The following is a 22,452-nucleotide window of genomic DNA, read 5'->3' as shown; positions in this document are numbered from 1 at the left end:
ATCAGGCTGCTACTGGATAAGCAAGCAATATTATTATTATCATTATTTTCATTAAGATATCACATCCTGTCAACACACAACACAGGCAATTGCATTTCAAACAACTGTGCCTTGACAAATTGTACAGTACAATTCAGTGGTTTTGCTCTGTCCATGATCCTCCTYACTGGGCTGCTTGTCCTGGAGTGGGAAAAGGTTTTGTAAACTCAGAGCTGCAGTAACTTTTTATGCTGACATTGATATTTTTTTTTCAATGGTGCAAAGTATCAAACTGATCAATCCCTTATTTCTTGTAGGAATCCTGAACAGTCTCTCACTGCCTAAAAAAAAAAGAAATATCCTGGCTTGGGAGTYTCTTGAGGGTTTGCTTCAAAAAAGTCAAAGCCAATTTAAGTGAAAACAAAACTTTTATTTGGTGAAAATTTGGTGAAAATTTCTGTTAGTTAAAAAAACTAATAACTAAAAAAATCATGCAATTCACTTACCAGCTCTTACACATCAGGAGGCTGAGGTCTGCAGGGTTTCTCATCCCAGTGCAGAATTCTCTGTTTCCTGTGACCCCTTCCAGCGGGTTTGGTTTGGTATCAGTCAGTACCTGTGAGTCCAGGCTGTGCATTAAATACAATCACTTTTTTCCCTTCATGCCTTTTTCTTTTATTCCCCATCCCCAAATTAGTGTGAGCTGAACACAACACACCAGAAGAAATAAAGAATTAGAGTCAGGGTGAGGGGGATTAATTGTTTTCCTTTGGAATGGGATCTCAATATTCAGCTACAAAGAAAAAGCCGTGAGGAGAATCAGAGCTTTTTCCACGGCTTTGCACATTGTGGAGTCATTTCAGCATTGTAATATAGGTGTCAAACGTTACTAAATCAGCTGTCAAAYGCTATCAAACACTCACTTTGCACAGGTGCAAATGATCACATAAAATGCAAAGCGCTGATGTGACACCGAAAATCTCCAGAAATGTACCATTTCTGTCTTGAGCAGTTTTACAGAGCTATCAAGAAAAAGTCCAACAGGGAGTTTATTCCTTGTTATTTACACTTTTTTTGGGTCTGTTTTCTTTCTTTTAGGGATGTGGTTTCCCCTTTGCTCTAGCTTACATTGAATGTAACAATTTCTATAGAATGGCTCTGGGCTGATCTACAAAGAACAATATTTTATTTTGTAATAATAACGTTCCAAACGATAAAGAAATTTTCCTGCCAAAACCTCTCTTCTGTAAGTGCCCCAGCACCATCAACTGATGGCAGCACAGCTCTGGGAATAAACACTTCCAGCTAATGGCAGGAATTGTCAGGGGAAACACGGAACAGGTACTTCTCCCTGATACAGAATGAAACACATGATTAAAGTTAAATGCCAAATCCTACCGGCACTGGAGTGAATTAAGGTTTACTTTTCATCCCTGTTAATTCTTTCCTCTCTTTTTAGCTAATTCATCCTGTTTCATTTAATGCCAGCKGTTTTTTTCCTGTTTGGCCACTTTGATGGATGGGGAGGGGGAACAATTTATTTTGGGCTTTGGGTGAGGAGATGAAAGCTTCAGGAGGAGGCTCTGCAGGCTCTCAGTGCTGCATTCAGCTCTCCAAAAGCAGGGCARTGTGACACCAACACCTCCCTGCCCCTCCTGCAGCCCCAAAAGTGCCCTGGCACACCCTTGTGCTGCTGAATGAAATGTTTAAATCAGGTTGTGAGCACCAGAAACTCCTTTAGTGCCCTCAGTGTGAGGGGCATTGCACTGCCAGGGCCATTGTGAGGAGCTGTGACCCAAACCTCATCATAACTAAACCCTGTCTGCAGGTGCCAACCCAAAATGCCTGAGTTTCTGCYCATTTTCCCACTCCAGACATTCCCATGAAACCCAAGTTGGGCTCACTGGGGTTGAGTGAAGCACACGGTCATTAATTAGAGCTGCAGCAATTCTGTAAAGTTCAATATGAACTTGACACTTCTCTGGCTGCTTCATCTCCATCTCCCCTCTGACCAGGCTGGATTTATTCCAGCACGCTGCTCTGGCACAAGAGCAGGTAAAGGTGTGTATATACACACAATTATATATGTACACACATAGATATTGATGCCAGAGTCATTTCTGTATTTTTTCCTTTTCTATATCCTCTTCCCCAGCTCGAAGACCAAACACATTCCAAATTCCAAGCTCTATGGGGCACAAGGTCCCCATCCTGTCCTGGTTCTTCCTGGGAATCAAAGTTGGGAACAAGGGCTGTGAGACACATTTCCATAAAAAAAAATACAACTGGGACCAAGGGTGGGAGCTCCAGAGAAGGGATCTGACATGGGGGGAATTGCATCACCACTGGTCCTCCTAATTGGTGCTTTTTATCAWTTATGCTCATTTCTTAAAACCTCTCAAACTCTATTCACCCCTGTGGGGATTTGTGGAAATTCTTCCATGGCTGCCCCTGGAGCTCCAGTAAAAACCTGCTTTTATATCCCCTCCTGCACTAAAATCATCTCCAGTTTCATTTCTAGCTTGAAAAAAGGCAACAATATCTTCAAATCTACACAAGATTGTTGTTTTAATGACAATGACCTCGAGCAGAGATGCTGCTCCTGTGAGATCAGGGGATCCTGGGACAGGAACAGCCAGGGGATACCTGAGGGAACCTGGGGTTCCAAAAAACAGCAAAACCCTCCCCTTTCACAGAGCCAGCCCTCCTGGAAACAGCCAAAAACTGATGGGTGATGAAAGGCACCCACTGCTCAGTGAATACACATCCCAGGGTGCTTTCTGAAAGAACTGTGAAAGCATTTTCAAACATGCAAGGCTGGATGTGTGTTAAAATAGTTAAACTGCTATAAAACATGGATTTTTTACAGTATCACTTACCGTAAGAACATTTTAATCTATGTTGCTGTATTTGCTYTCACAGTTCTGGATTATGTCAACAGAATCATTTAATGAAGATATAGCAAAATCATTCTGTATTTGTAACTGAAATGCAGAAAAATGGGAGGTTTAATTTAAAAAAAAAGAGCTCTAAAAAGGGTTTTTTTTCCCCTGCCTTTGATGGCCACACCCTAMCGTTCATCCAAAGGATGCTCTAATCCAACACAAGACCCAAACAGGTTCAGATCTAAAGGCAGGGGTGGGTGAAAGCTGCATTTGTGCTCTGCTGGCACCGAACGGGCTCATTTCAATTGATTTCTTTGATGTACAAAYATAAAGCAGCAGCAAATCATTACCCATCTATAATACATCATTATAAAAATACTTCTTTTTTTCTCCCCTTCYATCTCAGCTTCAAACCATCAAAGATGCCCTTATTTGCAGACAGAACTGAAGTCAAAATGTTTATTAGCAGTGATTCTACAGGTGCTCAAACATTTGCAGTGTGCATCAGAARTGATCAAAGCACACGACCTGGCCTAAAAAAAAAAAAAAATTCTGTAAATTCCTTCGCCACAGGGCTGCGGGTGCTGCATCCCAAACACCTCAGCTGAGCAGCAGAAAGGGCTGCCCATGTCCCTCTGCCCCACACCCTGAAAAAAACACCCCAAAACCCCATCCCAAAGGTGCTGTCCCTCTCTGGGGTGAGGAGGAGTGTGGTGGTGGTGAAGGCTGAGGTGGCTCCTGCCCTCCTCCACCCTGGGGTGGCTTTAACACCTTTAACACAAGCCTCGGCCTCCTGCTCTGTCAATATTCCCAGGAGCCACCTCTAAGGACTGAACATAGCCTCAAGTTCATCACTCTCCTAAACCTCATTTGTCAGAATTTTAACACTTAAAACCAAMCTGGGGTGGGAAAATCAAGAATCAACCCCTGCTCATCAACCCAGGCTGCCTTAAGAGGAGTGCACATCAGGGAAGATGCTCAAAAAGCCTTTATGGAGATTAAAGGAAAGTGCAAAAAATGTTGATATTTTAAAGGCTGAGATATTTAGTTACTTTAATTCTTTCTAAACTGCACAATAGTGGATAACTGAGCAAAGATCTCCAAAATCTGCAYTTCACAGGGGCACTGCCAGCACTGGGTCAGCCAGAAATGCTGCAGCACCCCAAGGGCTGCTTCAACTCCTTTTTAAAAGTCAGATTCAAAAATAAAGTCCAGCCCTCACTTCAGAAAATCCCACTGGAATTGAAACTAAAATTAATGTAATACTTAAAGGTACAATTTATGTTCTGGTGCTGCAATATTTCATTCACACATGAGCATTTATTAAGCATCAGGAGGACTCACAATTCCTGATGCTCCTGTTTCTTTGTATCATTTGACTTTTGATGGTTTGATCAACAGGAGCAAGATTAATGTAGCTATAAGAACACCTGTTATAAAAATAAWATGGAACAAACCCAATTTGCACATTGGAAGAATATTCTGAAAAGTTACTGGATCACCTGTAGAACAGAGGGCAACACGTTTTCTTGAACTGGTTAAGCAAAAAGATTTCTTGTAGGAACAAAAAAAAAAAACCAGGTGACTATTCTGCTGTGCTACAGAGCAGAGTCTGTTTACAAAAGCCTGCTAATGAGAAAAAAAGGCAGGGCTAAAAATAAAAGAAATTGTGAACACTCTGCATAGAGAGGCAGACAGAAGTAAACATCATCATAGGAAACATATTCCCCGTAGATCTATTTAAAGGTCTTTTTTGTTTTTAAGTGACACTGATTCATATTCAGGGCACGAGTGTGTAAACAAGTGTACCTAACCAGGAGTTTGTGGGTAAATYAGCACCGTGCCTTTGACCCAGGAATGAAAGGGAAGAGGGAACAGGTGAGCACTGAATTCCACCTGACCCAAACCAACTTTGAGTCCCACGTTTTGAGAAGGGAACGTTTCAGTTGCAAAGGTTGGGATCTGGAACATACAATAATTAGGAAAATGTTTAATACCAACCCACCCTSTTTATTAAGTCATTTCTTCAAGTATTTTTAATAGTGCAAAATACTGGTTTGCATTAGTACAGTTACTATGGGAATTCACAGTCCAAAAAAAAAAAATCTTAAAAGATTTCCAAAGTCAAACAAAAAACTTTTTAATACTGTATTTTTAGCAAGAACATTTTTAACAAAGAATGTGTACTTTAACTTAATATGGTACAACAGAGAAACCATACTTAAAAGTTTCCATTATCTAACACTCTACTGCATATTCATTTTTCCATCTTAAAAGACCAAAAGCCAAGCTGAACTGAGCATTTAAAAAAAAAAGCATCAATTATAATCCTCGTATTACGTCAGCTATTAGGGTTTAGCTCACACTTTTGAATCGGTCATCTAATGAAAGGACAATTTTTTACATCGTTCTTTTAAAAAATGTACACACATTTCTTTTTAAAACGTAATATATATCGAGTATCTGCTTCAGTAAACAAAGCTTAATTTATAAACACAATCGAAACAGCTCCATGTTGAACAGTTTCAGTGATAAACTGGACTTGTATGATGTACAGCCAGTGAGGACCATTGTGGCTTAAAATCATTGTGCCATTGCTATTCGGTAAGAGCCACCTCCTAAGGAAAAGAAAAGTTCTTTTTTTTTTTGGGGGGGCGGGCTGGGGAGGGGGGGAAATAATTCATGTATGTGCTTAAAAATACTAAAACTCCTTTTCTATCTCCGGGGACCTAAAAATGATCTGTTGTGACCGGCTTGGTTTGGTATGGGAAGCTCGTAAAAAGTCTGGGTATTTCATAACGCGGCAGTTTCCAACGCGGCAACGGGAAATTGCTCCAAATTGTCCTTCAAGTTTTCATGCTACAAATCCTGTTCCTCACACGGTAYTGAAGGCATCAAAGGTTGGAAGGGACGTTTCTCAGGAACTACAGAGTCTTCAAACAGTGGTCATTGTACATTGCTCAGCAAGAGGCGGCTCCTTCAGTACATGATGGTCGGTTTGATGTATGATCTGTTTTCTGGGGGAAAATGGAAAGAAAAAGAAGTCAATTAGACAGTTAAACAGTTTATAATTAACTGATACTTAAGTGATTTATTTGCATTTTTTCCCCAAGCCAATGATGAGATCTCCAGTGGCTATAAATGAACTGTCCATCATAGTTTGTGAAGGAAAAGGGTTACAAAACACCCAAAGAAATGACAAAGACCCACCACCACCTGCCCTGGTGTTTGCCASCAATGGCTCAGGACAGGCTGCAAACACTCTGATTTGGATTTCCTCCCTTTAAGGCATTTTCTGTGAATCAAACACTGCTCATCCTCCTTTCCTCCCCAAGGCAGCCTGTGTTGGAACGCTGCCTCCCTGGGACAGCTTTACAAAACACCCTCCTCCCTGCACAAAACCTGCCAGGGAGCAGCCTGTTCAACCAAAACTGCTTTCACAAAATGGAAATCAAGATCTGTTCTTGGAAAACTGTTCTYTCATTCACAAACCGCCACATTTCGCTCAAAATTCTATTTCTTTATTTAGAGAACGAAGCAGAAAAGCACTTCATAAAAATATTCCTGGTTATAGTACCTATCAACTRTGATTTTTCACATTAAGCAACTTCGAGCCCAGAGAAAAAAATAAATATTGAAATGCCCACAGAAAACGAAGCTAACAAGAATCCATATCCCCGTTCATTATACRATGAATCATGAATCCACCCAGCTAAATCCACAAGTACTGATCTGGAAGATGATGGCAAGATGATAACATGGAGCAGCGTTTTGTATAATGCTGACATCTCCCCCATCCCTGTTTTACATATGCCAATACCCAGCACTCCGAGGGAACGAACAASTATTGACCTGCAAACTGACACTGATCCTCGGAGCAATCTCCAAGTTTGCCACATTTCAATTTCAAAATGCATTTCAGCTATAATATGAGTGATTTATCATTTAGCAGTAGCTGTCAAAGTAACCTCCCAGATAAAACAAAAACATCTGGAACCATAAACAGAGGAGAGCAGTAGCTGAATTTTAATCCAAATCTGACATGTTCACTTCATTAGGAACAGGAAACAGCTAATTAGTAATTGAATGTTTCGTGGTTTTAAGGAGGCTCAGGCTCTCCAAACCAAGATGATTTAATGCATATTTTGGATGTAAGCACAAATAAAGATCACAAGAGCCAGGGACATAACAGCTCCAGAGGAACRTTTGGGAGCCTCCAAAGAAGGGACTAAAATTAGTTTCAGGCCATTGGCTGATGAAAATTCTTCTCTTAAACCTAGTGGGGAATTGCCAAAGCCTGGGGGAGTGAGCAGAAATGCAAGTATTGAACACTGTGGGGTTTGTTTGTGGTTTGGGTTTTTTTTTCCTTTTTCTCATGATCATTAGGAAGCTGCCCATGGCTTTTTCCTGGAGAAGGCTGTTCTCTATACTCATTAGATTCTAAGCATTATTTTTTAAATTAAGGTAAGATGAGGGTACTGATGGTACTGATGGACTGACTAAACTTTGGAACAGGTTTTCCATATTTCCTTCCAATTCCTTTTATTTCTCAAGGAAAGTTCAGTGGAGGTATCTGGAATACCTGTGAGAGAGCAAGTAAATGCCACAGCCCAAACCCAGCACAGCCACCCAGGAGACATCACTGATCAGGGAACAGAGAGTGCACTGTTAAATATTTCCTTTTTTATAACACCCTCAATTATTCTCCAGAAATTAAAATACTTTTTTTGTTGCTGTGCCATAAACTGAATTTCATGGCATTAACCACGTCACACAGCAACCACCTCAGAGGAATTAACGTGCTGGGAGCAGCTGTGCCCCCACTTACACAGGAAAGACAATGTGATGTTGTCAAATTAATCTTTTCTGGAGAATATTCACCATCTCCTCAGTGCAGCTGACTGCAAGCTACAGACCATTTTATAGCACTTCACTGTATTATACAGCAAAGATTTGAATAAATCTGTGTGCAATAAATGTATTCTTTTATCAGGTTTATCCCTTAATCAAATATTCATTTATGTGGGCTTCATTCTATTAAAAAACGAAATTATACAAAGGTGAGCAAAAGCGTAGATTTACAGTAGTTTAAAGCCTAATCTCATTCTCCTGGGGTAATACTGACAATATAAAAACTGTATAAATGATATTCCCTAACACTAAATATGCTTATGAGCCCCCTGTGCATGTTACACTGCTTTACAGCCTACAGAGCAATGCATGACTGGCTTAATAAGCAAGACATTTAGAAAGGAGGGKTTTTTTTTCCCCTTCACAATGTGCAAGACAAGTAAATAGCTCTGACTTTCTTGGTGGGCCAGAGCCTTTGCTAGGAACTGGAATTTTCCCTCAGGATGGCGTTCTCGTCCTGGAGTTGTCAGCCCGGGGCAGATGCAGGCCTTGCACTCTTTTTGGCCAAAATGTCATCATTTGTCTTTTTCTTTCAAGGTTTTAATGGGKGCATAAAGGACAAATCCAAAGGCAATAATCATCATCTGCGTATTTCTTTACATTTAACTTTTTCGGGATTTTTTTTCAGCCTATTCCACATTTCTTTGTAATTTTCTTTGTAAGATCTCTGATTTAAATTGGGGATTGAGCTGTATTTCCCTAAACTACATTAAAACAAAATTTCCTGTTTGTGCCCTGGCAATGGTGGTGTGCAAACCCARTCCTGGGAGAGGAGAAACCCCATGGCTGCAGCTTGGGATAGGARGGATCTGTGGGACAGTGAGAATTGTGGAGAAATTCACTGCAGGAAGGAAATTTGGGATCTGTTACGCAGTGAGGAAACGGATCAATCTGTTGTATCAATAATTTCCCCAAGAAAAACCCTCTTTCCCCAAAGCCCTTGCAAGAGTTCTGCCTGCCTGGAAGGAGAAGGAACCCAGACCCCTGCTTGTGGGTAAGGACCAGAGAAATTCCCAAAACAGCAAAGGATCTTTCTGCTACCACCAATAAAAGATGGATCTGGGCTGATCATTCAGCTCAGTGACAAATAAAAATGACTTCTCTGCCTGCTGATTAGCTGTCCAGCAAAACTTCTCTTTTATCTGCAAACATCCTTCAAATTGAGCAGGGAAAGAGCAGGGTATGGCTTGCTCAAGACTCAGAAAGAACAGGGACAATAAATGCTTCTCTGGAACTCAGGTAAATACTCAGATAAAGCAGTTGGATTTGAAAACTCGCTAGTTAGATCAGAATATGAAAAAACCTACAGCCCAGTTTTCTAAATGATAACACCCTAAACACGTTATAAACTTCAACAGTCCTTCATCTTTGACAAACAGATAAAAAGTTATTCACGGTAACTTGAGAGTGTTTGTGCCAAATCTCTGCCAGGTTGTGTCACAAACAAAAGCAGCAGCAGCAGCAGCCCTGGGTCACCCTCGTGTTGCAGGCACATTTTCACCTCAGGAAAACCAGCCTGTGCTGCTGCCTCCTTCTCAAAATTCCGAGTATTTTAATTTTTTATAAATTGTTATTATCAAGTATTAYTGCAACACCTACTTTTGAAGATTTTAAGCTAACATTGCTTTGCTGATTGTTCCAATATCCCCTAACAATGAAATATTGTAATACAAAAGTTAACTAAGGTATAAACATGCAAAAGGAGAAGTCTCCCTGCGATCATAAAATGATGTTATTTTCTGTTCAGCAGTTCATGTTACTGCTGTTCATGCTAATTAATTAAAGGAGCTGTTGCTGTAATGTGCAAACAGGGAATCTGAGAAACTGAGAGGGCTTTTAGGTCTCGGAGTGAAGTTAAGTCAATCTGGGCGCGGGCAATCAAATGTAATGAAATCACTTGTCAGTGCTAAGCTTGCAAAAACTGTGAAGTTTGACTAGGGAGTAAAAGGATTATAATTAGATTTCCAATAGGATAATAACTAAATGGCAGAAAGCAGTAAAGAGAAAATATTACTTTGTTAGCTAATGGTGCTGCTGTTCGGTTTCAGTTTTTATCAGCACACTTGTAGTTGTGCTAATTTAATTTGCTTTTATCAGCAAAAATGCACCACTCGAATGGTACTTGAATGTCATTTGCAAAAATCATTGATCTGAAGGTGCACTTAATGACACCCAGTATGTTTATTTTATGTGGAAGGGAGATTGGCTGATGAAATGGTTGCTGTGGTGGTGCTGGCCTGGGGTGAGCGATGGAGAGGAGAAGGGTGGCTCTGTGCTCATCACTGCTCTGCAACCACCTCAAAACCTCCCAGGTCCAGCTCTGAACCAGATCTGGGATATGGAGGGTGGAGCCTTCAGACTGCACAGCTCAAAAAGAAGTTTTAAGCTTCGTCTGCGTGAAATTTCTGTTCAATTAATATACAATGCAGARAGAGAAAATGAGTCAACTAAATGGAAAAGATTTATAATGCAGATCAGAAACRCAGTACATGAACAGCTTGTGTTAATAAAATCATTTTAAGAAATGAGCATAAAATATGATATGACTTAATCACTGTGAAAGGTAGCTGTGCAGTAGTTCTGTAATTTTCCTTTAAACCGTCTTAAGGAGATACTGGCAGTGGAACTAATTGAATTTCAAAGGAAAAGCACTGTGTGAATGATAGATTTCTGTCCAGCAGAGCTATTGACAACACAAAAAGAAAGGTCTGCATTGATGCTAAAGCTTTTTTTTTTTTTTTTTTCTTCTGTGCATTAGAAAGAGATTTTGGAAGCCTGGAAGCAGCTTTGTATCAGGGACATGTGTTTTGCCCCTTCCTCCTCCCAGGGCTCCAAAAACAAAGGCAGCAAATGACAGGGGCAGTGAGGGAGTGTGCTCACAYTGTCAGAGCTGCAGCAGCAATGGGAGCTGGCAGGGACACGAGTGGGAATCAAAGGGAAAGGGAATAAAAACTTATTACAGCATCAGCATAAATACAAATGAAAGAGACTTTGCTGCAGGACAGAAAYACTTTGAGATGTGAACAAGCTCTASAGAGAGCTCTGCAAAAAGCTACAACCTGAAATAAAAATGGCAAAATCACCAGGTTTTCCTGTGTACTAATAAAGCAGACGTAATGTACAAGAAAGTTTTCCTGATTCCTTCCAATAGGTAAATGGTTGATGGAAGTGGCTCTGCACCTCCTTCCTCACAGTATTTGTTGTAACCATTTTTGATGTAGACACATCTGAGCCAGGTGTAATGTTTTTTCTTCAACTGAAAGCTGGAATTGCCTCTCTTTTCTTTACCAGAGCCTGCCCAGATGCCCCTTTGACTCTCAGACCTTTGGAAGAGAAGTGAGCACAGATCTCAGCAGATACCATGAGCAGATCATAAACATTAGGAACATTTTGCTTGTCGAATTCAAACACACGTGTCCCATGTGTGYATTGGCTCATCCAATATTTTGACTATTTCTGGTGGCAGAATTCCCCAACTGCAATATTTAGAGCACAGCTTTAATCCTATCTGCACAGATATGCACACACATATGTCAGATGTATATATCTGCATCATAATAAAGCTGGGATCCTCCTTCTCTCTAACACATCACCTCTAAACACCACCTCAGATAAGCACCAACTTAAGTATTAACTTGAACAAAGTTCATTTCTGATACTATAAAGGACTGTTCTTACAAAGGTTTTCTCTGTATCAAACAGAAAAACAAACTGAAATTCTGTAATTTACAATTATCTTAACTATATAATATACAGTATATCTATTTATGTATCTACTTTTATATTTATTTAAAATAAAATAATAAATCATATATGTACACTAATAAAAGCATAAATAATATAGAATATATATTAGTATAGGTAATATAAATTAATAAGAWTTAGTAAAAATATATAAGACATATTAGTATAAATCATTTATGCTAAAACCACTTTGCATTTCCCTTAATTTTCAATGACAGACACCCAGGGGAGGGGCTGTGGTCCATACTGCACCTTGCATTGCTGCACTGTCATGTTGGGTTCCGTTGTGTTCTATTTCCATATCTGGGATTCCAGCATCTGAAAAATGGGAGATTGAAGATTAATGCATTCCCCTTTGCCCTTCTCTCAGGCGTCTTTAGCAAAATATTTATAGCAAACCAGGGTGCTCTCCAAGTTAACATGGTGTTGCATAAAACATTTGGTCCTCATAGAATTCTCAGTAGTAAATTGTTCCCAAAATGTGCAAACATTACTGGTCTCACAGTGAATTATTTTTAATGTGCTTCACATTTGTCTGGTGATCAGATTATAACCAACATGTGGTAATAACATGTCTGCAAAATCCTCCTGGACAATGAGGGCCTCTGAGACGTGCAAAATAAAAGTCAGAATTAAACTGTGATCAAATTWAACTGCACTGACTCTCATACACAGCCACACACCTCCAAATTCCGGAGCTGAAGGATGCAGCCAGTGCCAGGCACAGTTTGGGCTGTGTGCAGCAGTTTGTGTGAGTGCCTGTAACAGATAAGAACTGTGCAAATTGCATTTCCAACCTCAGCTCGGGATGTGTGAGCGTGTGTTACCACCCAAACCAAAATCACAGCTGTCATATTCCGGGAAACATTTCCAGCTCTCTGGGAAGAGCCTCCCAAAGAGGACTGAGCTCTTTTTTTTCTGAGTTGAGAAGGAGTCTCATGGCCCTGTCTTTGGGGCTGTTTAATTTGCTGTTGGTGATTCCTCTGTCTGCACAGTGCTTGGGGCAGGGGCTCCAACACCCCAGGATGTCAGGATAGCAGATGCCACCAGGCACCTTGTGCCAGCAAGGATTAGCATGAAGGGGATGTGATCTGAATCCACGGCACCTCCAATCCTGCACAAACATCTGCTTCCTCACAGCACAGCACTCAGCAACCACGGCAGGGAAAAAAACCACACCTGAAGGAAGCTGTGTGCACAGTTTGGGAGTTTTTCCGTGCAAAAGCCTGTTCTGAGTTTGCTCAAACAGGGAATAATTGCAGTGATGCTTTCACAGATCCCTTCAGCTGCAGAGTCAGGCTCTGTCACTGAGGTGATGCTGACCCTGCAGTGACTGAGCTCGGTGTGAAAGTGCACTCCTTACAGGAGAGCAACATCTCAGCAATGTGTGTGCAAATGAAATTTATATCCTGGGTGCATTAATAGCTCTATAAATGCATGTGATCAAAAAAAACCCCAGTATTTTCACATATACCATTTTTTCTTTATAAAATTAAAAGTGACTGCTGTTCTGCAGGGTTTCCCTTACTCAGATTCCTGTTTTGAAGGCAAGTGCAGGGCACTGATTTCTCAATCTGAAAAGGTTCTTTCTTTTCAAACCCTTCATGTTGTATATACAAAAAAATGACAAAGTCATCTGTAACTAATAACAGCATCTGTTAAACGAGACACACCGTCAGAGTTAAATTAAAAATACTCAGAATAGCCCTTCACATTTTGTTGTCATAAAACCGTACCTGCAATTAAATTGTGGATTAAGATGCTAATGAGCTACTTGATTTGCATGTGCAATCAGATTAGCATGTAAATATCAGCTTCTTGCAGGCACTAACATATAGATGACTACCTGAGTGTGCCTGCAAATCAAACTGCTGCAGCCAGGCCCAGCCCAGCAGATGCAAAGGTGTGTTAATCACACTGCTGGCACGCTGGCACCCCTGGATTTGTGGTTTCCAGAGCTGCTGGGTGCTCCTGGCTGCTGGGTGAGCAGCAGGTGCCTTCCTGCAGCAGCAGTGATCTTACAGCACATCAGGATTTTGGGTTTTTCTGACATTCATCATCTCCAGCTGCTGGTTCTGTCCGTGGGGTCCAGTCTGGGAATTTGTCTGATCCAGGGGATGTGGGGGAGAAGGTTTTAGCTGGCTCTGGCTGACCACTCTGCCCTGGTCACTGTCCCCAGCAGTGTTACTGCAGCCATAAATCCACCCTGAATCCCTGGGGGTCACTGCCCAGTGACCACTGACCACTGTTCCAGTGCCCCAGGAACCCCAGGCAGCCCCTGGCTCCAGGGACATGCAGGGCTGACAGCCAGCAGAGGAGAGGATGCTTGAAGGATGCTGCTCTCGTGCTWACAGAGCTCCCAGCCCTCGGGATAAATCACAGATAAATCACAGCTCACAGTCCCTGCCCTGCCCTGGCTGCAGGGAACAGTTTGGGCAGCTCTCACAACTCCAGACAAGCCAAATCCATGATTCCTGCTCAGCAGTGGGGCAGCTCTCACAACTCCAGACAAGCCAAATCCATAATTCCTGCTCAGCAGTGGGGCAGCTCTCACAACTCCAGACAAGCCAAATCCATGATTCCTGCTCAGCAGTGGGGCAGCTCTCACGCTCTGCAGTGCCCAAAGCAGCAGCAAAAACTCACAGCACCCACAGGACACCCGAGGACAGCAGAGACCGAGCACCACTCTGACCCCTGAGCCCTAAACTGACCCCAGGGCAGCCTCAACCTCAGCTGCACAACCTGAAATTCATTAAAACTCAACCAGCTTCAGCCTTAAAGACTCAAACCAAAGATCTAAGCTTTGGCCAGAACCATCTGGAGCACGAAAGGCGAATCCTCCCGGCAGCCAGTGCTTAATCACTGTTTAGGAGATGAACTGATCTGCTTTTGTTTCACGAGATTATTTGGGAAGTGTTCAAAACCCAGTCAGCTCTGAAAGCTGATACATATTTAACAAACTTAATAGGTCCTGAGGCTGAGCAAACTTCAGCCAAACAGCTTTTAAAATGAAGCTCAGCAGTTCTAAAAATGAATCTGCTGGGAGAGAAGAGTTCAGAGAACCTTAGAGGAACCAAATTTCACATTGTCTTAGCTGGCACTGTAACAGATTTCTCTGTAATATATTCAGCATTTCTTGTCATCTCTGTGTAAACCGCTCTGTCTGTTTCTCTAGCTGCAGACTTATTTATTTTTTTTAATTCACGACCCGGAGCGCATGGCCTGAAATAGATTTTTAATTATTTCAGGAAAGAATTGTGGGGGTTTATTCTGAAATTTCCTCTTTGCATCCTCTTTATTTTTTTTTCCCCACTCAATCAAACATCATTTCAAGCTAACTGTGAAAGGCCAACTAAGACATTACCATTTAACATCCTGAGACCGTCACCTGATGTGGCCTGTTTCAGCGCCTGCTCCACTTGTTCTCTTCTCTTGGATTCAAACTCCAAAGCTTCCTGCAATTTTCTCTTTGCCTTCTTTTCTTTCTTCAAGCGTTTCTGAATTGTGGCTGAAATGCAAACACAGAGTAAGAATGGCTGTCAAGGCACAATGAGGAGATGATGGAGACAGTGTAAAATCAGTTTACGTTTGACATTCAAAGGTGCAACTCCAGCTCAAGACCCCTGGGACAATGAAGATGTGAACGTGGTGATGGCCTGGAAGCGAAACAATCCTGAGGATCTGGTTAATTTGGTGAAATTCTCTTTCAAGTCAGGAGCCATCACAGTCTGTGACTAACCTGAGGTTTTTGGTGCCTTGCCTGGGTCTCAGGAGATGCTCACTGTGCTGTCTTACAGCGAGCTAAGGTTTTTTTTTACAGAAATACACAGCCCCATCCCACCTGGGTGATGCAACATTTCTGGACATCCACTGCAATTTAACAACTTCAATAGTTATTTACTGACCCTTCCCAACTCAGCTGAGCAGAGCTGAGGCCCTTTGGTGCCTCTGASTGAGACCTGGCACTGCAGACAGTTCTACAGCCCCAATTCCCATTCAAAAAGCACCTGGCACCTACACTTTTATCTRGTTCTATCTTTCTGATTTCATGGTATAATCTAGAAGCAGCTTTTGGCACACAGAGTGCTGCTCCTTTACTTCAGATGCAGATCTGAATTTTAAAARGAATCCTGCCTCCTTTGCAACGGCWCAGCGAGAAATTCAGATTTACCAATTTAATTGGTTATTATTATCAAAAGCTTCTAACCAGTCATGGTTTTGTCTCAGAAGGCCCCACTTAGGGTGTGCTAGTGCACCTCAGTCTCCTGATGCAAAAAAAAGTATCTGGGATTATTTGCTTCAGATTTTGCACTTGGGCAGCCAATTTTTCACAGCCCTGTCTAGTTGTGCTGAAGTTTTCTGCCAGACAAAAAGCTCTCTACCTGCTGACTGAGCAGCACTGAATTGTGGGCTAGGGAAGTAATGACAAAAATCACCTGAATACCCAAATTACAGCTGTATCTTTCTCACAGCAAGGCTGATTCTCAGTGCTTGGAGGAGAAGAGCAGAGRCAAAAATAAATTAAAGCTGTCAAGCTTTAATTCTGGGCTGGGAATACCCGGGCACAGGGTTGTTAGAACACCTGAAAGCCATGGAAMTGCAGCAGCCTCCCTCCTCAGAGCCTGCCCAAGCTCTCTGGGGCCAGCTGCCCTACAGGCAATAATCCTTCAGCCCTGCTCTGCTTACAGAAACAGGTTCTCTGTTCTGCTTTTACAAAATTTAAATTTTTCATTTCCAGGGCTGGAATTTCCCACACTGGAGTGGGAATGCCAGGGAACCCCGAGCCCCCAACAGCTCGAGCTGGAAATGCCAAAGGGGTGCACATTTAACAGATATCTGCACATTTAACAGGTATCCTGCACATTTAACAGGTATCCAAACCCTTCCTCAAACACTCACCTCTGCTTTGCAGCTCAGCTGTGAGTTGCCTTTCCAAGCTCTCTCGTAGTTCTCGCTCTCTACAAAGCTCCATCTTTAATTCTTTCTTTTCCTGCTGTATCTGCTTTTCCTGGACTCTTGCATTGTCCACAGCCACTTTCAGCAGGCCCTAGAATACACACAAATTTGAGATCTGAAAACACTGTTTGCTTCCAKCAGTGACAAAATTCAWCCATTTGTTTCTTTTACAYCYTCTAGGAAAACAGGAAGGTTAGAARCAGGAACCTTTAGAACTGGGCATTGGAAGAAACTAATGTTGTGGAATGGATACCAGATGAGGAATTTTGTGGCATGGAATATTTTTTTTTTACACACACAGTGCCATGTCTCTGCTGACCTCAGTAACTGCAGAGAGAAGCACTGCAGGAATAATGAGAATGACGAATTTCAACATGACCATTACTGACAATTGTTATTGCCAAATATACAATGTATGAAACCCTTCCATGCCAGAGAAAGAGGAAACTTAAGTATGACAGTAAATAAAAGAGATGAGAAATTGCAGACAAAATCGTTTCTAAAACTTTTCTTAAGAGTGAAAAAGAAACACACATTATCCACCATGAAATAACCTGGCCCTGATGAGAAGCATTTACCTGAATGTTGGTTAATAGTGTTTCTACTGATGAAAGACCATCAGCAAAAAGAAACGGCGCCGGAAATCCAGGAGGCAAGGCCTGTCCAGCCAGTTGGACTTTATCTAAGGTTGGTTTCATTATTGGAATGGCAATTTGGACCTCTTCTGTAACGACAGGTTTAAAARTATCATCAGAAAGCATTGGAAACAGAGGTGACTGTAATTTCTAGAAACCAGCATTTTGTTTATCTGGMAGTCAAAGAAACACCAACATTGTCTCAGTCTTTGGGCAGCTGGGACTGTTGCCAAGGCAAGTTTGCAAAACATTACAGAACAATAATCAATACACTGAGACTGTAACACAGCTGTAATAGAGTACAGACCATTATATCTCAAATTCTACAGAATTATACCACGGAATTATAACAGCATTACGCAGTTCATTAAACCTGAATGACCTGTCTCCATTCTATCACGCTGGCCCTTCTGTGATGYGTTTTTTGTTGCTGTAACCTTGGCAAAATTCTAATCAAGGGATGTATCACATCTCTTACTGCTTCCCCTTTCCCCTTCCYGAGCTCAGCAGTAAATAATCTCCCGAGTCACCCATCCCCTCCTGCTCTGTCCCAGCCCTGCATGGGACTGGAGCATCTCCTGCAGAGCACAAACTGGGACCTGGAAGCTTCCCCATCACTCCTTCTCTCAAATAYATTGTGTGCTTACAGATCCAGCTGTGCACAGACAGCAGAAATGTGTATCCACACAGAAACAACGTTAATAATTGGGGTTTTTTTTCAAAAATCCCCTCAATTTGGTGAGGAATCACTTCATCACCAATGAACTCCCATTTCTGAATAGAATAATTAAAGCATCTTTTAGGACAGAARAAGTAGCTCCTCCTCTCAGTTCCCTGTGAGTGCTTCTTCCCACGTATTCATTTTAATTGCTGAAAACCACACAATTAAAATCTAGCTGTCTCTGAAGCCAAACTCGGTAMTTTTCTTTTACTCTGAAATGCTAAAAAAATACCTCTGTGCAATATTCCATGGAAATCCAGTCTCTATATATATGCCWGGATCCTGCACTTGCAGAAATGATGGTGATGATCTCCCCAGCACTGCCTTTGMGTGAAGCCTGGGATCCCTTGGCCACGGGCTCCCGATGCCAGTGCTGGCTCAGGGCAGCCCCAGTTTCATCTGTCAGGTGTCTTGGTCACATTAAACCCTGGATTTATAACCAAATCACACCATATTCAAAAGGGCTCCCTCTCCCACCCCTGTTTTTAAGGAATAAACAACTTTAAAAGAATCTGACAACAAATGAAGCCAGGGTGCCTCCACAGCAGCACTGTTTTCTGGGGTAACACACTCCAGGAGTCTCCATCCAGCCACACTTCTTGCCATGTGTCTGAAACATCCACCTGACAACAAACCAGCGGCTTTAGCAGTTTGCAAGGATTCTTTGGAATCTCYGGTCTGGGAGTATTTTGTCTTTGCTCTGCCAGTTCATTAAATGGAACATCTTCCTAATGATTCTTCAGGACTAATAACAAAAATCCAGTAACCTCCACACATCCTCAGAGACAACATCTGAGATGGAAATTCAGCGATCATTTTAAAAAAAAAAACCTAACTTGGGTAACAAACTCAGACCATGAAGTTTGTGCTGATTCAGACACACCAKTGCTCACATTTAAATATATCAGTGGCAGGATTTTTTAAAATAACCTGATCAGTTGTCGCATATGATGCTGCACAGAAATAACAGCTAAGGCACGGAGTCACAAAAGACTAAACAGAAGTGGCATTTGAAGAAGAAAGCGACACATGAACYATGCAGAACAAAACTGGAGCTGCTCTAACACCTCGAGAAATCCCTGCTATTTGGAGATGAAAGTAATAACATTAAATTGGCCGAAGGGAAAATTACTATTGACTGTGAAGACAGGTTGCATGGTCTATGGTTTGTAATGCTACTGTACAGCAGATTGAAGTTTCAAAATAGTATTACTCTTCTTTAAAGAGATAGACACAGCTAAATTAGGTGCTGCTTGCTGCAGTGAGGATCAAATGCAAAAAGAATCATATTTCATCAGACCTAGTCAACACCAGGAAAATAAATAGAAATATAAGAGGTATGCAGGCAATGATTCATTTTGATAATCTGGCCCAAGAGAGACACATAGAGACAGCACACAGATCTAAGCTTCTACCAAAAGACAAATAGGACACAGAGGGTGGGAATTGGGATGACAGTGTAGCAGAGGTCACATCGATTTTCAGCAGCAGTTTTCACACAGATGAGATAACCCTGGACTCTATTTGGCCCATTGTTCATATCCTACCTGTCCCAGAAGCAATAAATTTCCAAGTCCCAGAAAAAGGGCAGTAAAGAAGAAGGATTCTACTTATGACTTCTTATGATTAAGTTTTTGTGCTAACCAAACATGCTTTGCAGACCAAGGTCACATTGCATGTTAAAGTCTGTAATAGCTGAAACTAGAAGCAGCATATTATGTTTTAGCGTATCTGGGTGGAAACTGTCAAACCATTCATCATTCTTTTTTTTCTGATTGAAATCACACTCTGCAAAGATGAATGATAAATGCATTAGGAATCTATTTCAATCTTGTAATAGGTCTTCACATCTGAACGGTGGCTACATCTTGCCCATGCTCTGAATAAGTGCACTGTTAGGCAAAAATTTATTAGCCAGGCTCGGGGAATCATAATTGGTAAAGCAATTAAAAATGGCACGGTGCTGGAAGTGTTTCTTATGGACTGTATCAAATGCATCTCTTTAATGGAAAAAAAAATAATGTTGATTTAAGGATTTTGATTTTGAACGCCACTAAAAATATAWATGCTAAAAGCTGCACTCACATATACAATACAACAGAATAAGCAAGAAATAAAGCCAAGACAGCWACAGTCTGACCAAGGACACAAACAACCTTTCTGATTATTGAAGCAGAGTGGGAACTACTTTTATCGAGCCTGTTTGTTAAACCTGCCATGCTTTRTAAAAGCATCCAAGAATCCATTTAGAATGCAGTCCTTTTATTTTAATTTCTAGCTGACATCCAGATGAATAGATGAAAGCAAGAATTATATTGCAGAGCAAAGAAATACACAGTAAACACTAACAGTGAGTGGAGTATCATCCTGGGAAAGCACACAGAAATCTGCTAAGTTCCTTGCTCTTAATTCAATATGCTTAAGTATTTCATCTTCTGTCTCCTGCCTAAATTGCAGGAGCAGGGATTGGCAAATGAAGCATCAACCTCCAGCCTGAATGCAGCGCTGGGAACAGGGGGAAGGCGAATTGCTCCCTGCACAGCCCAAACCAACAGGCACTTTCATTTGCCAGCTGGTTTATTTTCCTTCAGAAGGCATGTTTTTAAAGCCATCAGTCACATCCCTGATCCACTCAACGTGCCACATCCCTCTCAAAACAAGGCACAAATATTAAAGGTACAGTTTACACTGCTTAGAACACCAGGTAATTTCTTCTCATGCACTAAAAAACTTTATCCTCCTGGAGATGTATGAGCATTATTCACCTCAAACAGCACACGGAATACAAATCATGCTTTAAATAAATTTGTGGCATATGGAGCAGAGGGCAACAATTTATACAAAATTTATAGTTATTAATCTTTTAGTTACTAACCAAGACATTTGATCTCAGAAACCCTTCAGGCAGGGTTAAAAAGATGGGTTTGGACACAGAAGGGAGCAGGATTACTCCTTTTTCTTGCCTTTGGCATAAAATTCAGCAATCCAAGGACTGAAGTGGTTTATTACACTTACAACTCTTTGGGTTTCATACCTGAGTGATGGAGATTACATTTAATGGCCCACAGTTCCAGAACAGCCTGGATACTCTAATGGACCTCTTTGACTTTTAATAAAATAAAGCAGAAGATCTGCAGTATCAGCTGGGTTGTGACTCAGCTCTGAAATTGAAATTTGTATCTGAAATACGATTATTTGCCCAAAGAGCTGAYAGAACCATCCAAGCTGATGGATCCTCATGGTGGCAAGAGGCCCCCTGACTTCCAGCTCTGCATCTCCTTCACAGCAGGTAAGGGAGGTGTCCAAACATGGGTATTTTAACAGAGTAAAAATTAATTTTAAGTAAAGAATTAAAATTCTTTAATTTTTGACTGCAAAATCAGTTTCCTGAAAAAGTGAGACTTCTTATTTTAATTTTAAACCTTGGCAGCTTCCGTATTGCTTGACTAGAAACCAGGTTGTTAAAGTAGGTATGAAAACCTTTAATCTGAAGCACTGTTTATTTCAAGTATTTTGTATTTTTAATTCTGCAAGGACAGGGATTATCTGTCTTCCATGTCTTAACAACTTCTAAAATCCTCCATAACCCTCTGTCTTTTTTCTCCCGCGCTCATTGCTGCTCTGCCAGGAGCTGAGAATCCTCACCATCAGTAAGAGATGCCTCCTGTAAACCAGGCACCAATCAGGCTCAGAAATTTACTGCCTTAACCTTGTGATTCAGGTGCCARATTTAAAGTCACTGCTGTTTTTCTTAATTACAGTCCCCTGAACGAGCAGGGTCAATGAATGCAGTTGAGRAGCAGCTGATTAATCCAGTGCAGTACCTTTAAATCAGAGTTCATTTCTTTTTCCAGTGACTGACACAAGCATTGCTCACTGCTGAGCTTTGCTGTGAAAAAACTGCACTTGGARAACATATCTGACAATTATAGATACATTTCCAACACTTCTCCTACAGATTTCCTTCACATTTCCTATACATTTCCTTCATATTTCCTATACATTTCTACACTGTCTTAAACGCTTTTAGAAGCAACCAGAGAACAGCAGCACCATCAAGTGTGCTCCACGTACCCATGTACAAGCACGTTCTCACTTCAGGTTCAGGCACTCTGAAATCACTCAGTTTTGTCCTGAGCCAAGCATTTAATAAAACTCTGTCACTGTTTTCAACACACCAGGAAAATGCAGACCACAGAATCATGGAATTAGTGAGGTTGGGAAAGAGCTGTAGGATCAYGGTGGAGTCCAGCACTGCCAGGGYCACCACTGRCCATGTCCCCAAGRGTTAAATCMACATGGCTTTTGAATGCCACCAGGAATGGGGACWCCACCCCTGCCCTGGGCAGTGGCAGGGCTGGACAGCTCTTTTAGGGAAGGAGTTTCTCCCAATATCCAACCTGAGCTTCCTCCTGTCCCTGTTCCCTGGGAGCAGAGCCCGACCCCATCCTGGCTCCTGTCAGGAGTTGTACAGAGCCACAAGGTCACCCTGATCCCCTTTTCTCCAGGCTGAGCCCCTTTCCCAGCTCCCTCAGCCTCTCCTGGGGCTCCAGACCCTTCCCTGGACTCGCTCCAGCCCCTCCATGTCCTTGTCAGCTCGCTCCAGAGCTGTCCCCAGGGC

The 22,452-nt window shown here is 41.7% G+C and overlaps 1 protein-coding gene across 2 annotated transcripts in view; it reads right to left on the bottom strand.

The window, feature by feature from the left end:
* Positions 1-4,832: 4,832 nt before the first annotated feature.
* The window catches only part of DACH2 (dachshund family transcription factor 2), a 226,220-nt gene continuing 208,600 nt past the window's right edge, over positions 4,833-22,452 (bottom strand). The window contains exons 8-12 of one of the 2 annotated variants that reach the window (XM_057376193.1): positions 17,054-17,199; positions 16,419-16,566; positions 14,884-15,027; positions 11,772-11,837; positions 4,833-5,881 (exon numbers count right to left, since the gene is read on the bottom strand). In XM_057376193.1, the coding sequence (XP_057232176.1) occupies positions 5,844-5,881; positions 11,772-11,837; positions 14,884-15,027; positions 16,419-16,566; positions 17,054-17,199 (542 nt within the window). In that variant the 3' untranslated portion in view covers positions 4,833-5,843. The remainder of the gene's footprint in view (positions 5,882-11,771; positions 11,838-14,883; positions 15,028-16,418; positions 16,567-17,053; positions 17,200-22,452) is intronic. The other variant, XM_057376194.1, reaches the window with a different exon arrangement.

The sequence above is a fragment of the Malurus melanocephalus genome, unplaced genomic scaffold (genome assembly GCF_030028575.1).
Source record: "Malurus melanocephalus ecotype Western Australia unplaced genomic scaffold, MMel_1.1 scaffold_272, whole genome shotgun sequence".
Lineage (NCBI taxonomy): Eukaryota > Metazoa > Chordata > Aves > Passeriformes > Maluridae > Malurus > Malurus melanocephalus.
The sequence above is the reverse complement of the archived record's forward strand: the minus strand, read 5'-3'. Positions and strand labels throughout refer to the sequence as shown.